The 27,216-nt window shown below is 42.9% G+C and overlaps 1 protein-coding gene across 1 annotated transcript in view; it reads right to left on the bottom strand.

The window, feature by feature from the left end:
- Positions 1–2,121: 2,121 nt before the first annotated feature.
- The window catches only part of RSPO3 (R-spondin 3), a 62,032-nt gene continuing 36,937 nt past the window's right edge, over positions 2,122–27,216 (bottom strand). The window contains exons 3-5 of the mRNA XM_084514735.1: positions 26,787–26,933; positions 24,250–24,447; positions 2,122–3,179 (exon numbers count right to left, since the gene is read on the bottom strand). Of these exons, the coding sequence (XP_084370861.1) occupies positions 2,986–3,179; positions 24,250–24,447; positions 26,787–26,933 (539 nt within the window). The 3' untranslated portion in view covers positions 2,122–2,985. The remainder of the gene's footprint in view (positions 3,180–24,249; positions 24,448–26,786; positions 26,934–27,216) is intronic.

The raw sequence follows: 27,216 nt of genomic DNA, 5'->3' as shown, positions 1-27,216 counted from the left end.
TGAACAACATGACGGCAGCTTCCTCGATCATTTCCAGGAAAAGTTGTATCATGGTTTTTCAGGTACTCTTCCTATAAATTATTACTGCCACAAGCCAGATTCCTTTTACATTTGTATGCCTTGATGAAAAGTTGCAGTATTCCAAGTCTTGCTCTTGGTAAGACAAGCCGTCTCTCTTGTCACTGCCACTTGCGTAAGAAGGGAGAGGCACTCTGGAGTTTCAAATAAAGGTTTATATGGCAGTGTACAACAAAGCTCACATTTGTATCCTAACTTCTCTTCCTTTGGCCCTCTTTTTTCCTTCAACCTGTTGCTCCTGATACTGCTTTTCCAGTCTTCTGTCTGTCTTTGCTAGATACATAGCACTCCTTTGTTTCCTCCAAATGATGTAGCAAAAAACAACTGAGATCAGGGACATTCTTAGTTTGGCTCCCTTATTTTGCTTTTTCCTCTTTTTAATTCCCCTCTGAACACTCTTGTTTGTTTTTATAGGTTTTGTTCATAATTCTATCAAGAGACATTCTTCCGTTTGAAAGCCCCTTGCCATTTAACTCCTATGTTAATTAAGGAAGGGAGAAGCCACCATCCTAGTGGTCCTTTTTAAGGGCCACAGACAAAGCGCTCTTGGGTTCAGTTATTCATGTGGTCAAATTGGTGGTCTAGCTTGAAGTATCCGTAGGGATGGCTCATTTGGCCATCAGTCTGTCCCTGGAGGAAGTAAATTGAGCAGTATATTTCTCCTGAGCAGCTGAATATCCCTGTCTGCCCACCAGCACCCCAGATAGATGGGTTGCTACAGCTTGAAGCACTGAATGCTGCTTTCTGTTGCGATGCCAGTCCCTCTCCGCACAGAACTGCAGCTGGAACCTCATCTTTTGGTGGCAACATCTGAGCCTGACAGCAGGAGGAATTCCCCTTCCCTCTCTCTGCCTCCCCACAGCATCACCTGGAGCCTCATTGCAGAGCACAGGTCCTGCACCTTCCACTTCTCTGACACCAGCTTCTCCTGGGCTGGTGCCGCCAAGACTGGGAGAAGATGCTGGTGGAGGAAAATATCTGCTGCTGCCAAGATCAGTGGTGGGAGGTAGATGCCAGTGCACTGTGAAGGAGGGTGTAGATAAGTTACTTGGCGGAGGCACCTCCTTTCAAGTTTCCCACCACTGGGTACCTCGCACAGGCATTCAGCACACCCCACTTTTCCCTCATCTGTTCAGACATTGTTGTACACGAGGAGTGTTACACACGTATGACACTCATCTCTGCAAAACTCAGCCTTTAGTGTTTAGTTCTTCTCACCAGCAAAAATATGACATATGCACACAATCTGGGACCAGTTACACAAAGTTTTGACTAGTTCTCATGAAAGATGAAGCCAAGCTGTGGGAGCCTTAAACACCCGTGTTATTAGAGTACTACATCTATACACATATCATTAAGAGACAAAGTTCTTACAAAGCAAAATGTAGGAAACTATCCTGCATCGCTGGTTGGATGATTAGTATCTTCCTCCAGAAGTCACTGAAAAGTCAGTGTTGGGTAGGGTCGTTTTCAATGTCCAAGACAGACTGTCTAGGCAAAATCGTTGTGAGAAAGAGCTAATGAGTAGGGACAGGAACTGGCGAGGAAGGCTTGCCTGCCGCGTTTTCTAGACCACACACCACACTAAGCAGCCTGCTACCCTTATGGAATCTACCCTTGGGAGGAGTGTGGCAACAAAGCAAATGTGATGAGTTGGCTCCTCAGTGTTTTTCTGCAAAAATAAACCCATTTCTGAGCAGAGAGGCAGCATATAGTATAGCCTGTGCTTCTCTTGAGGGTCACTCTAGCCACTGAAATAACTAGAATGATATTCAGAGGTTTTGCTTGTTCCCTGAGCAATGGAAATTTTCACCTCTACTTTGTGAGAGAGAAGAACTAGGACAAGAATTTAAGTAAAATTGGACAAAAGTTTACCAATTCTTTTTATCAGTAGAGTTATGATTGTGGATACCCTTTCACTAGATGCACATCGTGGCTGAAGTTGTGTCCTTTTCTCCCTGTGAAGCTACTAAATTCTTCCCCCCACTCCCTCCAGCAGAAAAGGAGACAGCATCACTGTGAAAAACAAAGAGGGTTACGTGGTCTATTTCTCTGTTTTTTTATTAACTCAACATTGTCTCCTACAAATACGATTTGTCATTCACCAGAAGATTTGAAATGTAGACTTAAGTTACACATAGGTATAAAAAGCATAAAACAGCACACATGGTACCACTGTTTAGACCAGAAAACATTGTGTTGTCCCATAGATAAGAGCTCAAGCTCAATATTCAAGCTCAGCACCGTCACTTTCTACCTCAGGGATTCAGTCTTCAAAGCTGCAGATGTTTCTGCTTCTTTTCCCTCAGTTTTTGAAGCCCTGCAGGCTTTCCCCTGGTGTTTCTCACCCACATCTGGAGCGCGGACCAGGGAACCACAGGCAAACCCACTCTGCTCCACCAGAGGTTATAAAACCTTGGGTTCCTACTGGCTCTTCAGAAATGTTTTCCTCCTTCTCATAATATTTATGTACAATATATGAAGGGATACGATTTGCATCTTTGACTTAGACATATCTTTTGCCTCATACTTAAACAATAACTTGAAAAATATTTTACAAAGAAAAAGAACATTGTTCATCTGAATGTCATTCATTATTATATTGCTATATTTTATACCCTATTATTAATATATACAAAAATTCTTATTTGCCTTTTACAGATGCATGGAAGCATATAATATAACAGTTTTAAAGTATCCCATTTTTAGATTTTATTTCTTGGCTCATCTCAATCTCTTTAATAAACTATGGTTGCTTGGAGAATATAGGAAGTATTTGGAATGTTGTTTAGAGTTTAATAATAACTGGTAGCATTGTCCATTTGCAGCCTGAATGGTTGGAGCACCTGTCAGGGCGGTCTGGTAGAGATAGCAGCATCATAAGACTTAAACAATCATGGAAGGCTGTTAATGTGCAGTGTCGACGGGTGCCAGGGTCTCTTCTTTATTGGGGGCTTTTCGTTTCTTCGGCTGCGTTTTGTTGTTGTTTTCCCTCTGTTCTCGGTTCTGTCTTCGGGCTACTCGCCCTTTGCTTTCCTGTCTTGTCTCTTTACTTTCGTCTTTGTTGGACTTTTTTCTTTTCTCCTCCCTATTTTTTTTCCCTGAAATAAAAATTATGACACGTTAGAAGATTTGCTCAGGCTGCTGCAATTTCTGACTCCCTTGCCCGTAAAACCTGGGATTAGCACCTCCCGTTGGAAGCTGGACACCAGTACTAGTGCCTGCAAGTGTCCAACGCTTCATCAAACCACTAAATTCAGCAGCTGGCCTCACACCTCCCATCTGACTCTAAGCAAAGAGGTGGAAGTTCCCTGGAGAGTCTCAGTGTTTTAGAGCTGGTATAAATATATTCCTGTCTCTCACAGCCAAGGGCACAGCTCCAGGTACTCCACCAAAACACAGCAGGTTTGAGGACTTCTATGGCCTAAGCCAGGTTGTGCTAACTATTGACTGGTCTAACTTTATAAACAGCATAAATTTCAATAATACTGTAAATAATCTATCTCACTTAATTGCAGCACAAATACTTTTTGCTTTGAAATATCAGCAGAGATAACTCAGGCTTTCCTACACCAATGCTAGGAGAGTTAAACAAATTTGACAGTAGCTCTTGTGGTTGAGGATGCTGAATACTCACACTATGCCCCTTCCAAAACCAGAGCTGGGATTTTTTGACAGCTCAATGAGCTCTGCAGGAGTAGGCTGTAGTAGGGGAGTAGGCTCAGGGCAGTGGCTTGCTCTTAGAACAGATGACCATCCAAGGTCAGACAGAGTAGAGGTACTCTACCATCCAAGGTCGTGTACGTCAGATAAAGGGAGAGAGGTTCAAAGGAGGGGAGGAAAAAGCAAACAGCAAGAAGTAAGACTGAGATGTGAGGATACACCGCACCCTCTTCTTATCGTGTAGCATAGAATGGGATATTTTACAGGTTCTTCATTCCTGACCAACTCTGAGATCAGAGACCAAGGGAAAGTTTAGATGCAGCTGTTGAGTCAAGCAGGGACAAACATCTGATTTTTTCATCTGTTGCTGTTGAAACACACAGTAAAGCTTTAAATGTAAAATGGCTCCTCAAACTTTCAGTAACTAGTCAGATATGACCCCAATACACACACACACACACACCTGCATAGTCCCTCTCTGGATTTGGCAGTGCCACCTATGATACCCAGGGGTGAGCAGGGCAGACCTGCAGGATGGGCATGCGAGGCTCGGTGTAAGCTAGCCACCGCTGGGAGAGCTCCATGCGGCAGTGAGCACACGTCTTACTCCGCCATAACGCTGTCTCTGACTAATGGATAAATGACAGTATGGAATTTCATTCCAGTGGTTTGTAAATACAGTTGGCCCAAGATGAAATGTTACTTGAATGGAAACTGTCCAGGCATTCAGTGTTTGATATTGTTCACTTGGTGATTGGCCAAAATCCTTCAGCTGTGACGTCCTAGCCACAATTCCTTAAGCACGTTGGAAAAATGCTTAATGGTTTCCCTTTTTGTCAAGGATCAAGATGTATTTTATTATTTTTTTAAATCTGCGTGTGAATTTATAAAGAATGCACACGACTGTACGTCTGCAAGTTTTGAGGGAGACCTGACATCTAGCTAGACCCACCTAGGCATGCTTTTTTCTGTTGCTCAGCCTACATAGGATGAGCAAAACTGATTTCTGGTAAGTACTAAGAACTCAGTCTACTTTTCCTCTGCTCTGAGGATGACTAATGTGAAGTCCTCTGTGTGGTTTTATGTGTGGGTTAATGCCAATATGTCCATATTGATGAAGTTTGTGAAGGGTCTGCCTTCTACTCCTGTGCTGTTCGGGTAATGTGGTAGAACACTGAAGGGTCATCTTTGTCCAGGCTGGTTGTTCACCTCCTTTCACCACTGTCTCAAAAAGTGGGAGGTGTTATGTTGGAGTGATGCTACTCCATTTTATCCCACCCAACCCTTGGTTCAGCATGCACCCGAGGGAAAAGTCTCCCAGCAATGACATCTTGCCATGATATCTGCTGGCATCATGATATAGCCAGAGGCAAATCCCTGCATTTATCCCCCTCCCTGCTCTCCTCCGAGAGCATACCTATATCCTCTTCCCTGAGATTTGTTCCCGAATATTTTTTTTTTCTACGGCAGAGAAGCAGTGAAAACTCTTCCTAAAAGCGGGCGCTGGGCCGGGTGAGAAGCACAGGAACAGCACGGGCCGCTCCAGCCGCACGTCTGCCCCCGAGCTCCTCTACACGGAGGACGACAAGGCGAGGAGGGCAGGGGCCGGGCCGGAGCCCCCGGTCCCTGGAAGGGGCGGTCGGGGGGCGCGGGGACACCGCGCTGCGGCCGCGCGGGGGCGCCCCGGTGCCGCGCCGCGATCGCTCCCGCTTGGTGCGGGGACATCGCCGCGTCCCGGGGACTGCGGGGACCCGGGGAGAGGTGAGCTGCCCCTCCTGGCGGGTCAGCGAGCCCTTCTGAAACAGAAAAATGAAAAAAAAAAGAAAAAAAAAATAAAGGAAAAAATAGGGGGATAAATCTTTTTCAATAAGAGATCACCAGATGTTTCCGAGTGAGTCTTTTCCTCGTGGGTTCGTGTTGTGTGAAGCAGTTAATTCGTCATTAAAACAGCTTTTATTCCAAAACCGAAACTTTGGACGGCCATCTGTGCTGGAGGAATTAGTCTACAGGCACTGTGCTGTCTTTCTTTGTAGATCGGAGATGCTTTGCTGCTTCTAATGCTACAGCTTTGCATATTGAAGTAAATCTACAGACATGCCGTAATGTTGAGAAGTGCAGTAGTTCAAATTGAATGCAGATGGTGAAATTAATTCAGAGAACAATATAATTACATGTCAAAGCAGCTTAAAGGTGCTGAGTTCTTGTTAACCTAATTTATAGCCCACGGTCTCAGAAATCCCCACATCTGCATTTATGTAATCTGTGCTGGAATACATCTTTAAATATGCAAACCAGACCATTTCAGTGACATCTTTGCATTACTTCATCAGATGTGGGGTTTCCACTAAATCTATAAGCACATCTTGTCGACTAAAAGGAGCAAAGGTTGGTCACAGTTTGGGAGAACTTGGGACTTCAGTACATCCTAGAAAAAATCATAGCTGAAGTGGAATAACCACTACAGGTTCCAGATTTTGTCATCTTTAGGCATTGTCCCTTAGTCTCACCCTGTTACATTGGGCTACAGTTAAGACACATATTTGTTCATATCACAGAATCACAGAATTTCTAGGTTGGAAGAGACCTCAAGATCATCGAGTCCAACCTCTGACCTAACACTAACAGTCCCCACTAAACCATATCCCTAAGCTCTACATCTAAACGTCTTTTGAAGACTTCCAGGGATGGTGACTCCACCACTTCCCTGGGCAGCCTGTTCCAATGTCTAACAACCCTTTCGGTAAAGAAGTTCTTCCTAAAATCCAACCTAAAACTCCCCTAGTGCAACTTTAGCCCATTCCCCCTCGTCCTGTCACCAGGCACGTGGGAGAACAGACCAACCCCCACCTCACTACAGCCTCCTTTAAGGTATCTGTAGAGAGCAATAAGGTCGCCCCTGAGCCTCCTCTTCTCCAGGCTGAACAAGCCCAGCTCCCTCAGCTGCTCCTCGTAGGACTTGTTCTCCAGACCCCTCACCAGCTTCGTCGCCCTTCTCTGGACCCACTCAAGCACCTCCATGTCCTTCTTGTAGCGAGGGGCCCAAAACTGGACACAGTACTTGAGGTGCGGCCTCACCAGAGATGAGTACAGGGAGAATATATATTATATGCATATAATATACAGGGGGAATATATATTATATTTATATCGTATATATCATATTTGTTCACTTCTCCCTTCTGTGGGCACTGAAATCCCAAACCACCGTAAGAAGGCATTAGATCTGATGGTGCAAGAAGGCTTTGCTTTGGTGGGGGCTTGTCACAGGGTAGGTCCTATGGGGTGAGAGAGGGGTGAGAGTCTGGCGTCAGGCACTGGGGATAATTGTATTTCTTTTAGAGAGATTGCTTCTGTGAATAAATTTACCCTGGGAGAGAAGAAGGGACAAGAGGAGTCCCAGAGCTGCATCTGGAGGGATTGCAGGCACCTACGTAATAGGCCCCTATCAGGAAGGGTCCTGGCACTTCGACTGTGCATGTCACCACGGACCACAAAATCCTCCCCACTACACTGCTTTCAGCTGAAGGGCTATAATAAGAGACCACAAGCCACAGCTGTAACGTGCCACAGTGTTCTTTCACACTCCTCACAGCCTCAGCTGACCCCTCAGTGCTTTCCCTGCTGCTGGAGCACGGTTAGCACCCGCGCTGCAGCCCCTCACGACCCCACAGGGCAAGGGTACACACTCTGGGGGCCAATTGCTACTACTCCATGTCCCTGCTCCTTCCCACCTATCTGCATCTTTTTCAGAGACATTTTCAGTCTAGTTAGGGATGTCACCCCTTCCTCACCGCACTGCATGGACAACAGCATGATAACCTGGAAGAAGCTGTGCAAAGTGAGGATACCAGTAAGAGGAGCATGCCCCAGGCTTTAAAATCACTTACTACAGCTCTGTCCGTAATCCAGTCATGTTGTGTTATGCAAATGGACAGCTCACTCTCATTTCCATGAAAAGTGACACTTTTTTTTTTCTGGAACACGAGCTGTAGCATGTACTCATACTACTTGCCAAGATAACAAGCCTCCAAAGCTGCAACTGCCCAGTGATGCAGAGGACATTGTCCTTTCATTCACAAGCCATTAGTGGCTGATTCATCTGGTAAAGCTTCTGAAGTTTAAACAGCATAGCTTTCTTATCAGCGATCATTTCTTTCCTAGTATGGTGGCCCTATTTCATAATCACCACGTCTGCAGGTGACCAAAATGGCAAGGGTTACCAATTTCAGAATCACCTAGGTTCTACATGGCTCAGTGCATTTCCTCTCCTTGCTTTTATTCCTCTTGAAGATGAACCAACTGCTGAAGCAAGTGATAAAAAATTTAAAGGAGCTACGGTCCAAAGGCATTTAAGGAGCAATTACTTAACCCAGACATAGGTTCTCCTGCTGTTAGGATGCATGAGGACAGCTGACCTGGCCTCCGTGTACCAGTCCAGATGGGTACAGATCTTAAGGTACCTGTATGTTTATATCCACTGTACTTGGATACCTCAAGGTACCTCAAATGATGCAGACATACGGTTGAGCAGCTGCATTAGGGGACTTGGTGACTAATGTACTTGCCTGTCTCCTCTAGAAAATGGAAATAATTTTCTAGATGCAGACTGGAGGGGATGTTGGAGCCTGAGACCCACAGTAGTGTTTCCATGAGGTTTAGGGTCCTTGAACTACATTTGCCTCTGAAAATTTAATTTGCCTCTGGACTACTAAATTGCATTCACTTGAAAAATATACTTGCTAATGTTATGTGCGCTAACCTGTCCTTGCAAGGAAAGGACAATGCTGAGGCAGCCACATGATGGGGAATGAGAACACTGTGTCTAAATACAGGAATAGATCAGGCCTGCACAGAATCCATTTGCATAAAGCAGGCAGAGGGGAAAGGAAGGAGGCCGAGCAGATTAACGATGCTGAGGCAGGAGATGTCAGAAGTTGCTGCTGTAACAGATAAAGAGCAAGAGCAAGCTGCATCCCATTTAGGCATATAGGAAGTAAGAAGGGATCATTTCTTCCATGGCCTGCTTGAGAAATGGCACTGCTACACTCATGAGGTCATAAGCAATGCTTATGGAAAGTCCCTGGTCTGAACTGAACTCTGCAGTAGGAATGGGCTGGAGCTCTCTTTCTTGTGCCATAGAAAAGACGTTGCCAGCGCCTGAAAATACAAGAATATCCTCCAGTCAAAGAGAGACAGAAGAGGAGGATTTCTCTGATGAGTTCTGTTTGCTGTTTGTGGAGGCATTTATTGCTGTCTGTTCAGAACAGAGCCTGTAGGCATCCATTTCCTTTGCACTTGCCTGTTGGGACTGAGGAAGTTTCTTAGCAGCCTTGTTTTAATCAGCACTAATGTGCTAACAACAGCAATTTTATAATTACATAACAGTTTGCATCTTATAAGATCCCACAGCTTATAAAATCTCAACAGTGCTTCCAAAGACAGGAAACTCATGGCTATTTAGCAGAGCAGAAAACCGCTCCACATTGTTTAAGATGGGAAGTGACATACAACATGCTGGTATTTAGGAAAGTGGTGTTCTCCCTCTGACCTTTATGCTGAGCTTGCACTGAGATTTTTAACAGTGATTTCCGGATGGGATTTGATTTTTACAGCTTTCCTAAAACCTGTAAAAAGGTAGATGACCGTCCAAAACCACCATATCATTCTCGTTTAAGACTAATGCAATCAGATGACAACAGAAATATTGGAAATAGTAGTGATTGGTACCAAAAAACCTTACCCTGTTAAAGTTTCAGGATATTGGCAGAAATCTATAATAGTTGATTTTCCTTTTAGGCACCAGTAATCCAAGTCCTCCCACTAGCCCAGATTGAGGTGATAAATATAGTCCTTTTTAGAGACTTAGTTCAGATGGTGCAGGCTTTTGGGCAAACCAGAAATAAAAATGTGATGCTGCATTATGTCAGAGACTCATGTTTAGTCTGCCTCTCTAGAAATAATCAAGAAAAGTTATACATGATAAGAGACAGATGCTTGTGCCTCAGCAGACATTTGAACTCTTTCTAGTACAATAGTAAAAAGGAGAGAGAAAACACCCGAAGAAACTTGTTTCTTTAGTACTCAGATTTCTACTCAGAGTTTTTAGAAGAGAGGGATAAACAAGAGAAGCCTTTTTCCTTGGCTTTACTTATGATGATATTGCATTGATGTAACCTGACAATTCGTAAGATATTCATACAATTCAAATGTTTGGATGCATCCCTGCACAGGCAATGCAGAATGCCTTTTTCCCTAAATGAACATGACTTTGTACTGGGCTACATTGATGATCGATCCTAAAGTGGATTTGCTGATGCTGACTATAACACTTGGACCAGGTCATCAGTTCCAGCCACATAATGGGACCTTCATTTGTGGCTAGCACTGTGCGTGTGCATGCGAACAGAAAAGTGTGCGTGCAATACATATTTGTATAGATATAACCCTGCTGCTCTGAAGCTCATGTAAAGCACAAGAGTGCAAGGTGAGAAGCCCCAAAGAAGGGAGGTGGTTCAGAAGACCTCCAGAGGTCCTGTCCAGTCTTGAACACTGTGTAATTCTGCGGCTCTGCTCCCAGTGGGGAGGGCCAGGGCTGGCCAGGCTGGTGCTCATTGCCTGGAGCACTGCTGAGCTGTCAGAGGGGAAGCCAAGGAGGGGAAAATCCCACCTTGATACATCACTGGGAGCTCAGAAGTATTTCTAGCCTAGCTGTACTCCTAGCCATGTCTACTAGTGCTTAAACACAGCCGTCAGGAGGACTGCTTCTGCCACCTGTACTGTTGAGTGGTTGAAGAGGTCCCTGGCATGGGTCAGTCTCCAACATTTCCCTGGCGTGCCTGAGAGACAGCCCAGGCTAGGGATAGTTCCCATGTGGCCCTCTGAACCAGGCCACTCAGTTCTGGAAGCAGAGAAAAAGCTGTCTTTGGCATGCCAAATGGCTCTGAGTGCTGAGTGGCCCACAGCATGGATGTGGCCTGGCCATGCCATCCAGCACCAGTGCCAGGGAACCTGGGGATCTGGCACTGTTTCCTTTGCCAGGATAGGCACAGCCATGCGTTCCACCTGGAGCCCTTTCCTTACATCTCTTTAAGTTTCCCGATACCCCAGGAAGATGAAGGAAGATGGGGAGTCAACAGGATGCCACGCTGGCCTTGCTCTGCACGGTTCACTTGTCCCGTCTCCTCTGAGCTCCGTTTGTTTGCTTTCCCACCTGTGGTGATGCCTGTGCTGACAGGTGGATGGGCGCCCCCGCACATTTCGCAGATAATCCTGGCCAGCCTGGCTGATTGATCAGCCAGTCCACAGAGGCTGATATAGGTGCAGGAGGCAGCCTCTGATGGATCCACTCAGCAAAATCATCAGCCCAGAGCCAGGGTGTTATTACTTCAATTTGCCAGAGGCCCGATTCTGCCCTCTGTTCTACCTGCTCAAACACGCCAAGGTCACCAAGGTTGTTTTCTGGTGTAAGTGAAGGGAGAATTTGCTTTCAAGGAGATTTTTCACAAGCAAGGTGTTGAAAAATGACTGTTTCTTTCTGTTAAGTGCCTCCAATATCTGTGTACTATTTCAGTTGGCTGAAGCACCGATCTTCCCCTCTCAAGCAAGTGCCAATATTTCCAAATACATTTTCATCCTTAAAATGACAGGTCAGATTTCTAAATTTCACACAGATCAGTGACAGCAAAGGTCCCCTTTCAACAATAGTCATGAAACATTTAACTTTGACCACTCTACATTTTCTCACCTACCCAGAAGATACCTGGCAGCTCAGCAGGCAGAGAGCAGCTTGGGGAGAAGGGGATTGGGAACACCAAGAGTCCTGGGCTGCCTCTGAAAAAGGCTCAGGAATTTTTTTGTGCCAAAGGGATTCGGAGTTTAGCCCTATGAAGCTCAAGGAGCTCAGGTGACCAAGATGTTCTCAAAGGGATCTCAGGTTTTCAGGCTCTTGAGTCCTTGTCAGCCTGCCAGGTCGGCTGCCAAGGGCCCTCCCAACAGACAAACTGGCAGAACGCTAGACAGAAACCTAACACAAAGGCAAAGCTGTTTCAAAACCTGCCTGCTTTCCACTGGGACTTCCTTGAAATCAGCATATTTCTGGGAAATGTGATGACTTTGACAATTTGGTATTTTCCATTCCTTTGGAAAATTCAAACCTATAAAATACTAAAAACAAAGATTTCTAAGAAGGGGTCATGGAGGACATGCATAAAAAAATGAATGCAAATATTTTAACGTTGCCCATAAGTCTTCAATTTGAAATGAATCACAGATAGAAATTGTCCATGTAAATTTTATACAGGCCTTTTTTTTTTTTTTTTTTTTTTTTTTTTTTCCCAAGAATGTGATAAGTTTATTCATTTTTAATCCCTCTGGGAATGAACTGTGAGTCTAGAGCTGTTTGTAGTAACACAGGCTTTGCACACTGAAGTTAGCAGCTGGCTTTATGAGTAGCTTGAAGTGGAATGTGAAGAATGAGTATTGCATGTGGTGATGCATCACTGGAGTCCACTTTATTTGGTGTACTTTATAAACTGACCACCACGCCATTTAGATCCGGTATGAATGAGGTTAGATGGCCCACAGGCTAGATGAGATGCAGCTCCCACCGAGATGAGAAAGCAGCCTTTCATGACATGGGGCACCAGGCAGCACTAAACAAAGCCTGTAGCCCCCTAGCCACCCCACCAGGAGATCTGTGCTGTCCCCTCTGACACCGTTCCTACCAGCAGTCTATAATGGCAGCCCAGCAGAACTTGCTGCAGGCATGTGTTTTTCTGCTTGGTGCTCGGGGGGTGCCTGAAGAGAGCTACAGCAGTGCTGGTAAAATGGTAATAAGCCTGGGCCTTACACTTCTAAGCATGCCTGTGGGATGTGCGCTGCCTGTACTATAGGGCCAGTTACAGGCGCCAAACTGTAGGGCTGCTGAAAGGTTCTAGGGAACCAGATGTAAAAACAGAGTGAGTGATATTTTCTCTAGTAGGACACATGGCAAGAAGTCAGGACCTTTTCTAGACCCTGAAAACTGGGACTGTGGGGACCAGCATTCTCTTTCCAGCCACCTCCTTCCTCCATCTGAACTAGAACCTGTACACCAATCAACTATACTGAAGAAAATCTCATGCCTCTCTTTAAAACCAACTAACTAATCACTTTCCCACCTGCTCCAATAATATTTAAATTAGTCACAAACAAAACTACCCACTGTTTCTACAAACCTGACTGCTGCCAGTCTTTGATAGGAACTCCTTAAGCACTTCTATAACACCTGAGACCAACCCCATAGCCACTAAAACCAATAATATTTTTCAAGGTTCTGGTATGACATAGTCTGAAACACTTCAGAGACTGTCATACAGAAGTGTAGAAATCTCAGGGACAAAAAACAACAAAAAACAAAACCAAAAACCAAAACAAACAAACAAAAAACTAACAGTAAATACTTGGAGCGTACATACACAGTCAGATGTATCCCTGTAAGATATCCGTATAAAGATACATTACAGCATCCATGTAACACCAACAAACTCCAACACCTTAAAGTAGACTGTGGATGGAAATGTGATCCTTCATCTTGGTGATAGACTCTTTTTTCTTTATAGTACAGTCTTTATATGATTCTCTCATGTTCCACAACTGTAAAATGCAGATAACTCTTCCTTAATTTTAGTTAGTGTTTTTGGAGCTACAGATGAAAACCACTACTGGTATAAATCAAAGCCATTGAAATGGATGGAAAGGCTCCTCCTTACTTCAGTTAATGTTTTAAAGGACTGAACATCATGCTTCAATCACACAGAGAGCTCAGGAGCCTCCTTTAGAGTATCGTTTTCTTGCTTGTGCTTAAAGGTAGCACGGGCTAGATCTCCTACTGGCATTCTCTCCCACCACCCACATCTGTACAAGAAATAAAGTCAGTTCCTCTGGATTTAAACTGAATCCTTCTGGTTTAGCAATGCACATTTCTACTTAAGCAATAAACATCTGTCGTCTGCCATTCATTAATATTAATTATAAATGGTGACTAGCTCATGAGATCCAAGTCCACCAGCTGAGATTTTTCCAACTGTGACCTTGTTAGGGTTTGTATAAAAAGTGTTCAGAAGGGTCCTTCCGAGCCTGAAGCCAACAATAAGTGCAATTTGCAGAGTACATACAGCGTTTAGATTATGCACTTAGAACAAGGGAAGTTGGAAAGGGTGATGGGGAGTGGGGGAGGGAGGGAAGGAGAGAGTACAGGGTCTGAAACAGAGCTTCTTTAAATGCTTAAGTGTTTTAAACCTTTCTGTAGGCTAATGACAGGGAGAGGCATTGTCCATAACTAGACTGGGCCATCCATTAAACATTACTGTAAATGAAAGGTTGCGTGAATTAAAGGTTGTTCATCTCATGTTTCAGGAATGTAGCTGTGTTTCATGTCTGAAGCCTGTTTTCCTTTTAAACGGAGTTCTTCAGATGACAAATGAGAGAGAGAATTTCAGAAAGCAAATGGGCAGAAGTAAATACACGCTTAAGAACAAAGCAGAGACATAACCATAGCTGTAAATCTTTATGCTGGGGCTACTGTTTGCCATAGATATTGGGGAGGATTAGGTTAAAATCAATAAATTTCATTACTAGGTCATTTTGCTTATAAGCCAAAAAACAGTAGAAAAATCCCCCCAGTTAATCATTAAATTCTTGCCTGTTTATGATTCACTTGTGGACCACTGGTCAATTCTTTTACTATCATTTCTTGTTTCAAGGAACTAAAAATAGAAAATTTTGGAAATGCTTTTTCTGAATTTTGCATTAAAGACATGGCCACAGAACTGTTGTGACAAATGATCTTCTTTCTTCTCTTTATTTTCTTGCCACTGCAAAATTACTTCAACAGAAATTAGTGAAAAATATTGTTTGCATCAGTTCTTAACATTACCTCGTCCCTTTCTTTTTCTTTCTTCCTTTCTTTCTTCCTTTCTTTCTTCCTTTCTTTCTTCCTTCCTTCCTTTCTTTTTTTTTTCTCTTTCTTTCTTTCTTTCTTTCTTTCTTTCTTTCTTTCTTTCTTTCTTTCTTTCTTTCTTTCTTTCTTTCTCTCTCTCTCTCTCTCTCTCTGCTTTCTCACTTTCTCTTTCTCTCTTTCTCTCTCTCCTTCTCTCTTTCTTCTCTTTTTCTCTTTTTCTCAAGCCTAAACGTGCAACAATATTCTTCTCATGGGCCATACCCTCACTTGCTTTTAAAATATACATAGCTTCATTGACAAAGTGGGGCTAGCTTCCATCTCTGGTGAATTAATGTGATATGCCAACTGAAGTTTTCTCTTTCTATCATAATGATTCAAAGCAGGTAAATGCAAAGGGGAACATGGCAGATATACTAGCAATGCAGGATGCATACACCAAACAAAATGGAAGGAAAGTTGGTTTCAGTTCCCTGTTTCAGACCCAAAAGAAAATCTGAACTTGGTAGAGGCAGCAGGAGGCTTTATTTTGATGTCAATGAACAGAGGCACTTGAACTTTTGCTCTGTAAATGTACAATGTGCTGTCTCTCTGTGGAAGCCTTACAGAAGGCAATAGGCGTGAAGAAATTTCATGGACAATTTGTGGTAATTTCAGAAATGTAGAGAAGCCTGTCAAAGCATTATCTAGTCCCTTACTGGACTCTGTGGCTGGACTACTATACTCAGACTGTCTCTGATGGATGTTTGTCTAACCTCCTTAAAAATCTTCCATGGTGGAGATTCCCACAACCTCTTGCCTGATCTTTATGGTCTCTGATAATAACGCTGGATATTATCTCATTGGGAATAACCTGAAGCTCCTTTGGAACTTTATAATTTAAAATTATGGCAGTGAGTGTTTTCTTTTTCAGAGCTATGAGGCTGGAAGAGAGCTGGGAGGTGGCAGCTTAAGCAGACCAAAGGCTACAACAGGTGTCAGAGCTGGCAGGGAAAGTGTGTTGAGAGAGACAAGGAGACTGGAGATGCAGAGACCTGGCTGGGGAAAAGCAAACAGAGCTGCCTGGGTGGGGAAGAACAGACAAATATCTAGAAAGATGAGGAGAAACTGCAGCCAAAAAGTACTTGTTTTCACTTTGTTACAAAGGAATGTTGAAAATCTCTTCTTTACAGCTAGGTCCAAAGTATTCTGAAGTCAATGGGATTTCAGTGGGCCTTGGATCAGGCCCTTTAAAAGAATTAGGCAGCTAATACAATACTGAATGAGTGCTATTGCTTTCCACAATTTGCAATGTTATAACAGCATTGCTATACATGGAAGTGTTCCACAGCCCAGGATTTAGCTGATTAAACAGTGCTGTGAGTGTCACCATCAGGCTTGAAACACCCACTGCCTGATTTACTCTGTAGCTTGCATACCCCAAATGTTTTGCATTCTCAGACTAAATTCGATAGATGTACCAGCAAACTTCTTTCTTGCATATGTTCTTCTTTCCAGGTCATACAAGCCAAAATGGTGAGGGGTTTAGATCTCCAGATGACAAGGGCTGGGTGAGACTTGCTGTCAGTAGCCGCTTTCCTACATCTTTATTTTGTGGTAATATTGCCCTAAGACAAGTAAAAAGCTTGCTGTGGTCTTCTGCAGAGTCAAGAGAAAGAAGTTGTCAAGGTATTTTACCATGGCACGCAGCCTTGAAGAGGACGATTTCAGCTCTGATAAAAAAACATCCCTCAGGAAGAGCTCCTTGAATTGCTAGAAGTTAGGGTGAGGACTTTGGATGTATCAGCCTTGAGAAGTGAAGGGAAAGATGGATAAAGGAGGATATGCAGGCAGACCAAGGAAGTGATGTAGGGAAAGAGAGAATGGTATTCTGCTCTTTCACAAGAGATTTCCCCCCTGCACCTTCGCACCCACAGTAGCCAAAGTTTCCTATTTTCACCTCCCTGAAGCACAGTGATATGATGCTACCAAAGGTGAAGGTGCCATGGATTAGTAAAGTATGATGAGCAAAGGAAGAAGGGCAAAGAGCAGGCAGGCCTCTTTGCGTCTGCACTGGTGTGGGACTCTGGTCTGCAGCAGCTCTCTCTCTTTTGTCTCTCTTTCCCCAGACAAATCTGCAGAATAGCCCCAACTAGTCTGGATGCAGATCAAAAGATGCTCCTTGACCTTGTGGTCAGGGAATACACCTTTGCCTGCTTTTCTTTGGCAGCGTAGACATAGCTGCAGATTTCACCTTCTAAAACTGTAGCTACTCCTCTTGATCTCAAACATTTCTATTCAGGACAGAAAGGTGGGGGAAGTTTGGTGCTGAATGGATACCTGATGGGCACTTTGGAAGGGTGGAGGGAGAGGACTTGGTGACCTCCTGTTTTTTCTACAGAGCTCAGACTTCTAAAAGATAGCCTGCCAGCCACTTCTGGAGCACAAAGAGTCTCCAGAAGGGAAGATCAGAAAGAGACAAAGAGCTGACTTCTATCCCTTATTTGGTTTGGTGATCTGAGGAGAGAAGACCTCGTGTCATCCACACTTTAATAGAAGAATGCAGTCAGATTTTTTTTTTTTATTTTATTTTTTCTGATTTACTTTCCTTACAGGAACAGTTGACCACCCACTCCTTTCTCAGATTTGACAGGACTGCCACGGTGCATAGTAATGTATGTGCAGAGGCACACAGCATGTTTGTATTACCTGCTTGCACAGTGTATATGTGTCTGTCAGAACTGGGAGGTACGATGAGAATTTAATGTTCACACTAGCACAAAGTAAACGTACCTGAAGCAAAATGCAGTATTTCTATTAATTAGCTCAGATTTTAAGGTCCCAGTTTGCAGCTAGTTACCTAACATGACTTTCAGAAGTGCTTAACCATGATTAAATTTGGAAAGTGCTGTGATTAAAGTTTAGAAATAGCTTTTTCCTATCTTTTCAGCCCTTGAATTCTAGTGCCAGTACATCCTTGGATATAAGCTATTTTGGATTCACAAATCTCTCTGACTCATACCGATCCTCTTTTTCCCTTCTTAACCCTTCTCACCCTGGTCTCTTTTCTAGATGGCACCTATTTGTGCTGGCCAGTGGTGGTGGGCAGCCTTATGCTGTCCACATCCTGCCTTGCTCAAAGTATTTCCAGAAAGTCATTTCCCTTGATGCTGGAGGTAATGGATTCCCAGTCTCAACAGCCCTACTCTTGGAGGCTGGAAATGTGTTAAAGTTAAAGAGTCAAAACCCCTACGAGGAAAGGAAATGAGAGGTCCTCTTGGCAGGAATAAACAGAAAATAAACAACCAAACTCTTTGCAAGACAGATTCCTCAATTATAGTAACTCAGGCTTGCAAAGGCCAGAGTTATGACCCATTGGCGTATGCAGAATGTAAACACGGGGATGCAGTAATTAGCTTTGTGTTCATCTTGAAACTTCAGAAGTCCTGTGACCCGCCATGGAGTAAGGTCATTAACCATAACCACACGAGTGACCTTCACACAGGACACCCCATCTCTCACAGTTAGACTAGAGAACTGTGCACTGCGTTGTCTCTGTGGCTCACATGCTCCAGTCCTTCTGCTTCAAATGTCACTGAGCTCTACGTAAGGGAGTGGATTTGACTTTCAGGATGAGCTGTGATCAGAATATCTTACTTTCCCCGTGTAGCTATGCTTATCACAGAATCACAGAAGGGTGATTGGAAGGGACCTCGAAAGATCATCAGGTCCAACCCCCCTGCCAAAGCAGGTTCCTCAGAGCAGGCTGCCCAGGTAGGCGTCCAGACAGGCCTTGAATATCTCCAGAGAAGGAGACTCCACAACCTCCCTAGGCAGTCTGTCCCAATGCTCAATACTTATGACTTAAATATGGTTAGATAAAAATTTGAAGTATCAAAAATGTCTAGAATTGCCTTTTTTAATTATTATTATTTTAATGAGAAAAAAAAAAAAAAAAAAAGATTAAAAATAGTACACTAGGGAACTGTTAGCCTACCTTGGGCTTCCCTTGCCCTGGGAACAGACTTTTCTCTTTAGTGTGTGGAATGGATAGGACCAGACTACTTATAGCTTGCTCTGTAAACAAGAATTCACCTTTGAATAAGCAGGTGTCCAGCCATTAATAGATGTTTATCAACAAACACAACAAAACACTGCCTAACCCTGATTTTGCCAGCACTTAATGAAATGACTATTGCAAACAAGTATTTTTCAGTTCTACTTTTTGTTTTACTTTGACTGACCCATGGATCCCCTGACACACACTTGCCTTGCTTACTGAGTCAGCCTGGGTGAACCCTGGGTTAGATTTTGCAGTGTTACAAAGTCATTACACTGCAAATGGGGAAAATGTGTCATTTAATTAAAAATATGTAGAAGTTAGCAGGTAAAAGGCCACATCACTCACCCTAGACTGTACTTAGCTGAGGGGAAAAAAGGGCACCTTCAGGGGGCAAATCATTTTGCCCTTCTCCGAATGCATCTAATGGGGCCATGAATCCTCCTCCCTGGGTGCAGTATCACACATTTAACATGACCCATCTATAACTTGCTTAGACATAAACATCTGATTATTAGCATTTTTTTTTTCCTTTTTCCTTTTTCCTTGTTCCTTTTTCCTCTTTTTCCTTTCCTTCCCATACTAAAGGGCCTTCAGTGATTCATTTTTACCTGGATCCATATGGCATCAGAGTGTATACATTAGGGTGGGTAACTCAAGGAGTTTAAGTTAAGTGAATGTAATTAGTTTATGGCCTAATATTTTAGGCTTGTTAGTATTAAGTTACACTGTTTTCAACTAAAGTAAAATCTTGATAAATGGCTTGGAATTTTTAGCTGAGTGGTGGTTTTGGAAGTCTAATGGGTGCCTGATAGGACTCCTTCCTCACACCATAGACAACTGAAGACATTTTCAGACATAATCTGATTAATATGTTTGAAGCATTATGTGGACACATACCAACAAAGGGTAGAGGAGTTACTTCACAGAAACAACAGAGATGACCTGAGTATCAGCCTTCTTAGCTATTAAAATCAAAACTGCATTTTTATATTCACATTTACACAATAGAGTATAGAAACATTTTTTACACATAACTTTAATAGTTCTCCCAAACACATATGCTTCCTTCAATAAAACTGCTCAACACAAAATCCTGTTCCCTTAGTTCCCTTATTTCTGGCAGTGTGCATCTAGAAATCAGCTCCTCATCTCAAAGGCTCTGCTTTCTGTCTTATTCTTGCTGCACACCAAAAAAGAAACCACACTGTAACAATTATATTCTCCTTAGAGCACAAAGCACTTATTTTTATAACAGCATCCTGCTTTCAGACCATGTGGGGTGACAATTACTACACTCTACAGTGAAAAAGAAATGTATCATTCCACATTCATCTCAGCATTTTTTTTAATTTTATTTATTTATTATTATTTTTTCCACATCTAATGCTTAAGTTTTTGCCATTTAGGAAGAGAACCTTCCATTGGTTTGTCTTTGCACAGAATGGACACAGTTAGCATTCATTCTCTCCTTTGAACATACGAATGCCACCAACATACAAATGAGTGAATATATGAGCAGAAAACAACTGAAATATGTTATTTATTTTTTATAACAATATAATTGTGTAACCAGTGTAGCCTATTAGCCTGAATAATACCCAGCTTTCTAAGATATTCTCCCTTTTTCCCCCTTTTTTCCCTGTTTTTCCCACTTAGTCTTTTGGTGAGTGTTTTCAGTCTCTTCCAACTGATCAGAAAATGTTATCTGAAAGCATGTAAAGGTGACTACTCTGTAGGGGGGTTAGCTGAATATTCTCTTCCATTTGGATGTGGGGTCTTGGTAGAGTTACTTGTGCATGAAAACATGCAATTCCTTCCCCACGTACTTCTGGATGCAGTTCTGGCATTTGTCTTTTGACCAGTAAAAGTTAATCTCATCCCCATTTGCAGACCAAAAGGGCTGCAAATTGTTTGTGTTTGGCCAAGCACAAGTAATTCAACCAAGACCCCACATCCAAATGGAAGAGAACATTCTCCACATAACTTTCTGTTCAGTCCCAGCTAACCTCCCATTTTTACCTGACATTTATTAAAGCAAACTAATAATATAGATGGATAATTTGCAACATTTCTCCTGCTCTGAAAACTATGCTTTTCTAATGTATCTGAAAATACATTTGCCATTTATGGACATGGATACAAGAAAGAGTTGACTATCTATGTATGCCTTCTGCCAGTGCAGAAGGAGATGTTAAGTGTAGAAAGGTAAAAGCAGCAGTGCATTGTGCTGAGGGCACTGAATTATGGAAATATGCTGGAGAGAAAGGAATAAAAAACTGGAAATTGAAATCATAATCTTGTGGACTAAAAAGAACTGTACATTGTGAGTTTTAAAAAGGACAATTATGAAATAAGTTGCAGTGAGGTTTCAATTGGACTGAATTATAAAAGGAGCCTATATGGGAAACACATGCAAAGTACCATGTCAAAACACATTGGAATCAACTAATTTAGTGCTAAAATGAATAAGAAGAACCTTTTAGTCTAGTAAGGCTATTGGTAATCTAATTATTCCCATTTGTTTGCATTCATTCTGGAAAAAAAAACTAGCATCTTCTCCCAGTAAAACTTAATTTAATAGCCAGTGAGGGGAAAAAACGAGTTGTAGCAGATTGCACCAGCTTTAAGGACACACCAGCAGATGGAAAAAAAAAAAGAAAAAAGAAAAAAAAAAAAAGCTGTATTCATTTGTTTTATCTTGCTTTGCATAGCTGTTCCAGAAACATGTTCTTTCTTCTGTGAGATAGCAGCAATTGAACTGACTAACATCCTGTCTCTGGTCTCAACTTCTTGAGCAAAGTCATTGAGGCATCTCTGACGGACATACCCCATCATCATGTGGTCTTTGCCCTTACTCCCTCGGCCACAGACATGTATTCAACATGGAAACGGCAGAGGCTGACCAAGCTAACTGTCTTTGCTGCCGTGGAGGGAAGATCATTAGCAGTGCTGTCAGTAATGGCCAGCTCTGCTGCCAGACTTCAAGCCAGAGCTGTGGAAGCTGGGCTCCAAACCAACTCCCAAGTGGCAATGTGGAGTTATACAAGGCAAAACAGTATTTTCAAAATTAATTAACAGTAAGTATTTACTTTCCCTTCTCTGTCCAAAAGAGTTTTTGTTGTTAACTTGCCTTTCCTTCATTGACTGGACCAGCTAGCCATAAGAACAGAGCCTGGCTTGGCTTCTTGTGCCAGCGCTCTCATGTTCAAAGGGGAACAGAAGTTTCTCTTGGAGTAATATGGGACAGTGGCAGTAAGCAAGATAAGTTGCCTGGAGATTTAAGTTGGAAAGCTTCATTTCCCTACTTCAGTAGGAACATAAGGAAAACCTTTAGCTTAATTCTCGGTTTCCTGGCTTGTGTCACCATAATCTATCTCTTCAAGCTATTTTAACCTAATGTTTTATATGTGAATTTCCTTGGTTTTATTAATTTTTTATTATTATTTTTTTAAATAATAAATTCATCTCCCTCTGAAGGTGTGCAAAAGTAAGACATTTGTGGTTAATGTTACAAAGGATTGTACAATGGTGGATTTCAGAGCAAAAAAAAAAAAAAAAAATACTTCTAGCCATAGACATGCAAATCCTAAGGGTACAGGTAGTGTTGGAATATATGTTACATCTGGCTGCATTTGTTTCATAGGAATTGTCTACCAAGAGTAGAACAGGCTAGGATGTAGTCTGTGACTTGCTCAAGAGGAAGAAAAACAAAAGAGTTTTATGCATATTGCAGGAAAAAAGAAGATTCACAATTTTAAAGGAATTCTTGTGGTATGCAGCATTTTTCAAATATGGCTTGGCTCAGGTCCCGTAAAACAAGAATTGACAGTAAAATACATGAGGAGTTTCTTTTAAAGTACTTACTACACAAGAACAGCAAATGAAGAGCAAATATTTCTCAAAAAGAAATCTTTTGTCCAGTCTGAAGATGTTTCCATATTGCCATAACAAACACAAAACAACATTATCACCTCAAGGAAAAACAACAGTTTTCAGTTTCAAAATTAAAGTAAGTTCGGAATTATGTTTTCAGTTCTAGCAAAAGTAACTGGTAGGAAAAAAAAATACACTTTTTGGCCAGTTACAGTGGGCTAACAGGGCTGTGTTTTTCAAGCTGTGCTGCTGTACATGAGCAAAAGTGATAATCTTCATGGACATTTTGAAGATAGAGTCTTAAGCATGAGGGAATCTGTAAATAGTTTGCCTTGGCTGCTCCCTTGAGGCAGCCACACTGCTCTACCTCTCCAAGGCACTGCTGGACACAGGGAGGCTGAACCAACCTCAGGAAGGTGAAATCTGCCCCGTAGGTTCCCATAAATCAGTAGATCTAGCCAGTTCTTCAGTGAGGGAGAGGCACCTGAAGCTTCTGCTTCATAACATCTTCCTTCTAACATTTATTTCCTCATGAGGTATATTCTGAGGGAACAAGCCATCCTTCAAAAGGATTACGAGCTCCAAAACCTTTTCACATTTCTATCAGTAATCTGCAGCAATTCTAGTGATAATTTAACAATAGACACTGAGTTACTTCTTGCTGGCTCACACACATTCAGCTGCTGCACCCCTTCCACTCATCCTCAGAATAAAGCCTGCTTTTGAGTTTGAAAGGTTTAGGGGAAATAGAAGGGATGGAGAAACAGGAAGGGTGGGGAAAATGGGAGAGACAGTGAAAAGGAAATGTTCCCGTGGCACTCCTGTGTCAACCACAGTAACTGCACTGGAGACAGAGCAAGTAACTTCCCTGTACATTAAGGGGAGAATATCGAATAACAATCTCTATTGGGTAGAATTTGTATAAATTATTGTTTCATACACTTCTGAACCATCTCCCATTCTTAACATGTTGGATGGCATCCACAAGGTCCTGTGATGGGAAGTAAGCCCGACACGCTGGCTCATGTGGAGGGACAGTTCTGCTGGCATTCCTGATAACTGGGCAAAACCAGGTGGAGTGTCCCTTGGCTGCCAAGCAATGCTGTGGTCTTTCTCCCATGCTGGAACTCTGCAAGCCACATGTAGATGGCAGGATCAGGCCACATTGTTCAGCCAAAGCTATTATAAAGAGGTCAGGGTGGGAGAGAGGCCACAGCACTGTAACTACAAGAATTATGGGCATACCTGTAGGGGAGCATGAAATAGGAACCAGTTTGGAGGAATCCTGTGGTTGAAGCATAAAATTTGACTGCCTGATACCCAACAAGCAACTCCCACCATGACATGTTTTATGACAGACCTTTTTGCTCTGAGCTCCACATGCAACCCCTCATCTTGGCAGTTCTTTCAGCAGAACTTAGAGAGAATGTGCCTTCCCATCCAGCCCACCCTGTCCTCTCTAGATCACACAAAGCACATTTTTTCAGCAGCATTAGGACTTTATTTACTCCAGGCAAGGGCACGGCTCTCTCCAGCCCAAAGAACACCACATCAATGGGAACTTTGGTGAAACCAGCAGTCAAGGCCTGGGAATTCAGATGTGAATTATTAAACAAGCACAATACCAGTCTCAAATTATGATGATGATAATGTGGTACCTTTTCCTTCCTTCTGACATCTCTTTCTTTGTACAACACATTTTCTGCTCTCGCTTGTAGCTGGGCAAGGATTGCCCCTTGCTGACGGATGTTGTACGATCTCTCTGACCCTTATTTCATTTCCTCTTTTGAAACCACATGTTTTTCCTTTCTTTGTGCAAGGGCTCCATGGACTCCACTCACTAGCTTCACAGTGCACTGCAACAAACATAGGACAAGCTGAGCCTGGCCAATACCTTTTAGTATACATAATGCATATGGTACATTCATTTTATTCTGCATCAGCCAAAAGGCAGCAAAAAATAATGGAATTAATCAGGATTTACAGCAGTGAATTGAGTGAATTTGGACTGCTGAAGGTATATTACATAAAATAATGTCCAACAATCATGTCAGACACTCTTTTGTACCCACTGTTTTGTAATTCTGTTCCTGAAACAGGGCAACATAACAATTGCTTTCAGTGAAATCAGTTACTAGGTTGCTTTGGTTCTGTGGAGATATAGATCCTTATAACCTCAGCAGAATTAAACTTTGGTGTGACAGGAGATTGAAATCATTGTGTCAAGCTGCTGCAGTTGGTCTTAGAGGTACTGAATTTGGAAATAAATAGAGTTATAGTGAAACAACTAATATCAAAAGGTATTACATTAAGAGTCAAGCATCTTTGGTTATCTCTTGCTTGGTATTCAACTTAAATAATGAAAGAGCCAACATCTGTAATGCATATAATATTTAAGTAGGCAAAGCAGAGGGATGTAATCTTTTAAGAAAAGTACAGGTTGCCATTTCCAAACTACAGTGACCTGAACGTACATCCTGTACTATTGGGAACTCAAAGGTATGCATATGAACACTTGTCCTAAAAATATAGACAAAAAGGGGAGCAACCCTTGGAGCTTCAAAACATGCTCTTAATAGCTATGCTACTCTTGTGCCATCTCCTCAGTATCCTTCTCTTAACAAAAAGCAGTAAACACTTATAGTTGCTTTATATTCCCATGTGTGCTTAAGACTATAAACGTCCTCTAAAGAAGGAAAGGATTCTTGCTCCTCTATCAGGAGGATTTTGTAAGTCAACATTTTTCCAGCTCCAGAATTTACTTTCAAATTTTTCAAAACCTAAAACTATAACTGACCTCAGGCAATCTCTGAGCCCTCCTCCAGTGAATCGTCATGTGGCTCATTTTGTTTTTAATATTACACTGGAGCTCTCCTGTTAAAATAATTGGCCTTCACGTGCACAAAAAGGTTCTGTTTTTCCTCCGTAGCTTTAAATGGCTTTTCCGAGTTGAGACTGAGTCATTGTTAAAGCAGCTAAGTCTACGGCACTTGGAAAAAGCCACCAAGAAACAAAAATGATTTCTTGAATTGCTTTCAAAGATGAAAGTCTTTGCTAGAAAATAAAACCATAAAAACCATCACTGCCACCTGAACTAATAAGCGACAAACTACTTCACATTACTTTCACTCCTGCATTGCTTGCCCTGCAAAACAGGCCATGCCAGGGTGAGTTATGTGCACGACGCCGTGGGAGAGATTTCCATCGTGGCCAGGCTGCGCCTAAGTGCTCCCTGGTTGCTGGTGGCTGAAGAGGTTACCGCTCCCACCGCAGCTCCCAGCCCGCAGCCACCACAATTCACAGCCCGTGCACTAAAATAAGCTGAGCCCTGACGCAGCCTCAGCATGCCCGTGGCAGCGGATGTGAACTGCAGCAGCCCACAGGCAAACACATAACTCTTTCTGCTCTCTCTCAGCTGCAGGGGTGGTGGAGGGATGGAGCAGACAGCTAGGTGTGGTGACCTCCAAAATCACCCTGGCCGTGAATAATCGGAGCTTGTGAGTCAGAGGCTGAAGAGATACAAAAGCAGTTCTAGTCTCTGCAGCTGTGAGTCACTGCAGCAGTGCTGCCAGTCTCATTCCTTCGCTGACAGCGCTGTGCTATTCGGCATTTTGTTTTAATCCTCGCTGTCTGCAGTCAGGTGATTATACAAAAATATCATTTGGAATTTCATCTTTATCTTATTTTTTTAGCTTCTAGCCTTTGCTTCTGGGAAGGTAAGCTTCAAAATGCTCTAGCACACATGCTTGGAAGAGTCAGGTAGCCTAAGGGACTGAGAGCAAAGTAGTTAAGTAGTTAAGTCTTTAAACTAGGTGCAGGGCCTGGCTCAGGATTTTTGAGCCTTTGATGTTAGCGATGCTGCATAACGCTGTAACAGATCATGCTTGGGATGGATGTCCTTCTACCTCAGGGTAGGCCAAACAGGTGTGATGACATGGGCCATAAGTCCTGAGGCAGAACTGCTCTTAGCTTCGGGGCTGTGTTTTGGGGCACAGCCAAGATTGGCTTTTGTGAAATGTCATGAGTTTGCTGTGCTGAGGAATACACCTTGTGATGCAGAACTTGTCCAGGGCAGATTTAAGTTGCCCTTCCCTGGTGCCGTGACTGATCTAGCAGTTCGTGGCCTCCACTGACCCACCACCCCCCTGAGGAAACCGGAGAGGATCAAGCCGTTATGTGACGGGGCCGGACTTACCGATACTGGTGCACTCCATCGTGTGGTTGTTGGCTTCCAGCCCATCAGGGCACTTTTCAAGGCACTTTCCACTGTACAAGTAAAACCCACTTTTACACTTTGTGCAGAAGTTTCTGGTGAAGCAGGTTTCACAGTCAGCTTTACATTCTGAAATGCAAACAGACAATAACATTGATGCTCTTTGCCATGAAAAACCACAGGCTCTCTCACACACACTAGAATTCAAGGCAAAATCACTTCATATGAATCACACACAGAATCACAGAATCACAGAATTTTCTAGGTTGGAAGAGACCTCAAGGTCATCAAGTCCAACCTCTGACCTAACGCTTACAGTCCCCACTAAACCATTTCCCTAAGCTCTACATCTAAACGTCTTTTGAAGACTTCCAGGGATGGTGACTCCACCACTTCCCTGGGCAGCCTGTTC

Source organism: Aythya ferina, assembly GCF_964211825.1.
Source record: "Aythya ferina genome assembly, chromosome: 3".
Lineage (NCBI taxonomy): Eukaryota > Metazoa > Chordata > Aves > Anseriformes > Anatidae > Aythya > Aythya ferina.
The sequence above is the reverse complement of the archived record's forward strand: the minus strand, read 5'-3'. Positions and strand labels throughout refer to the sequence as shown.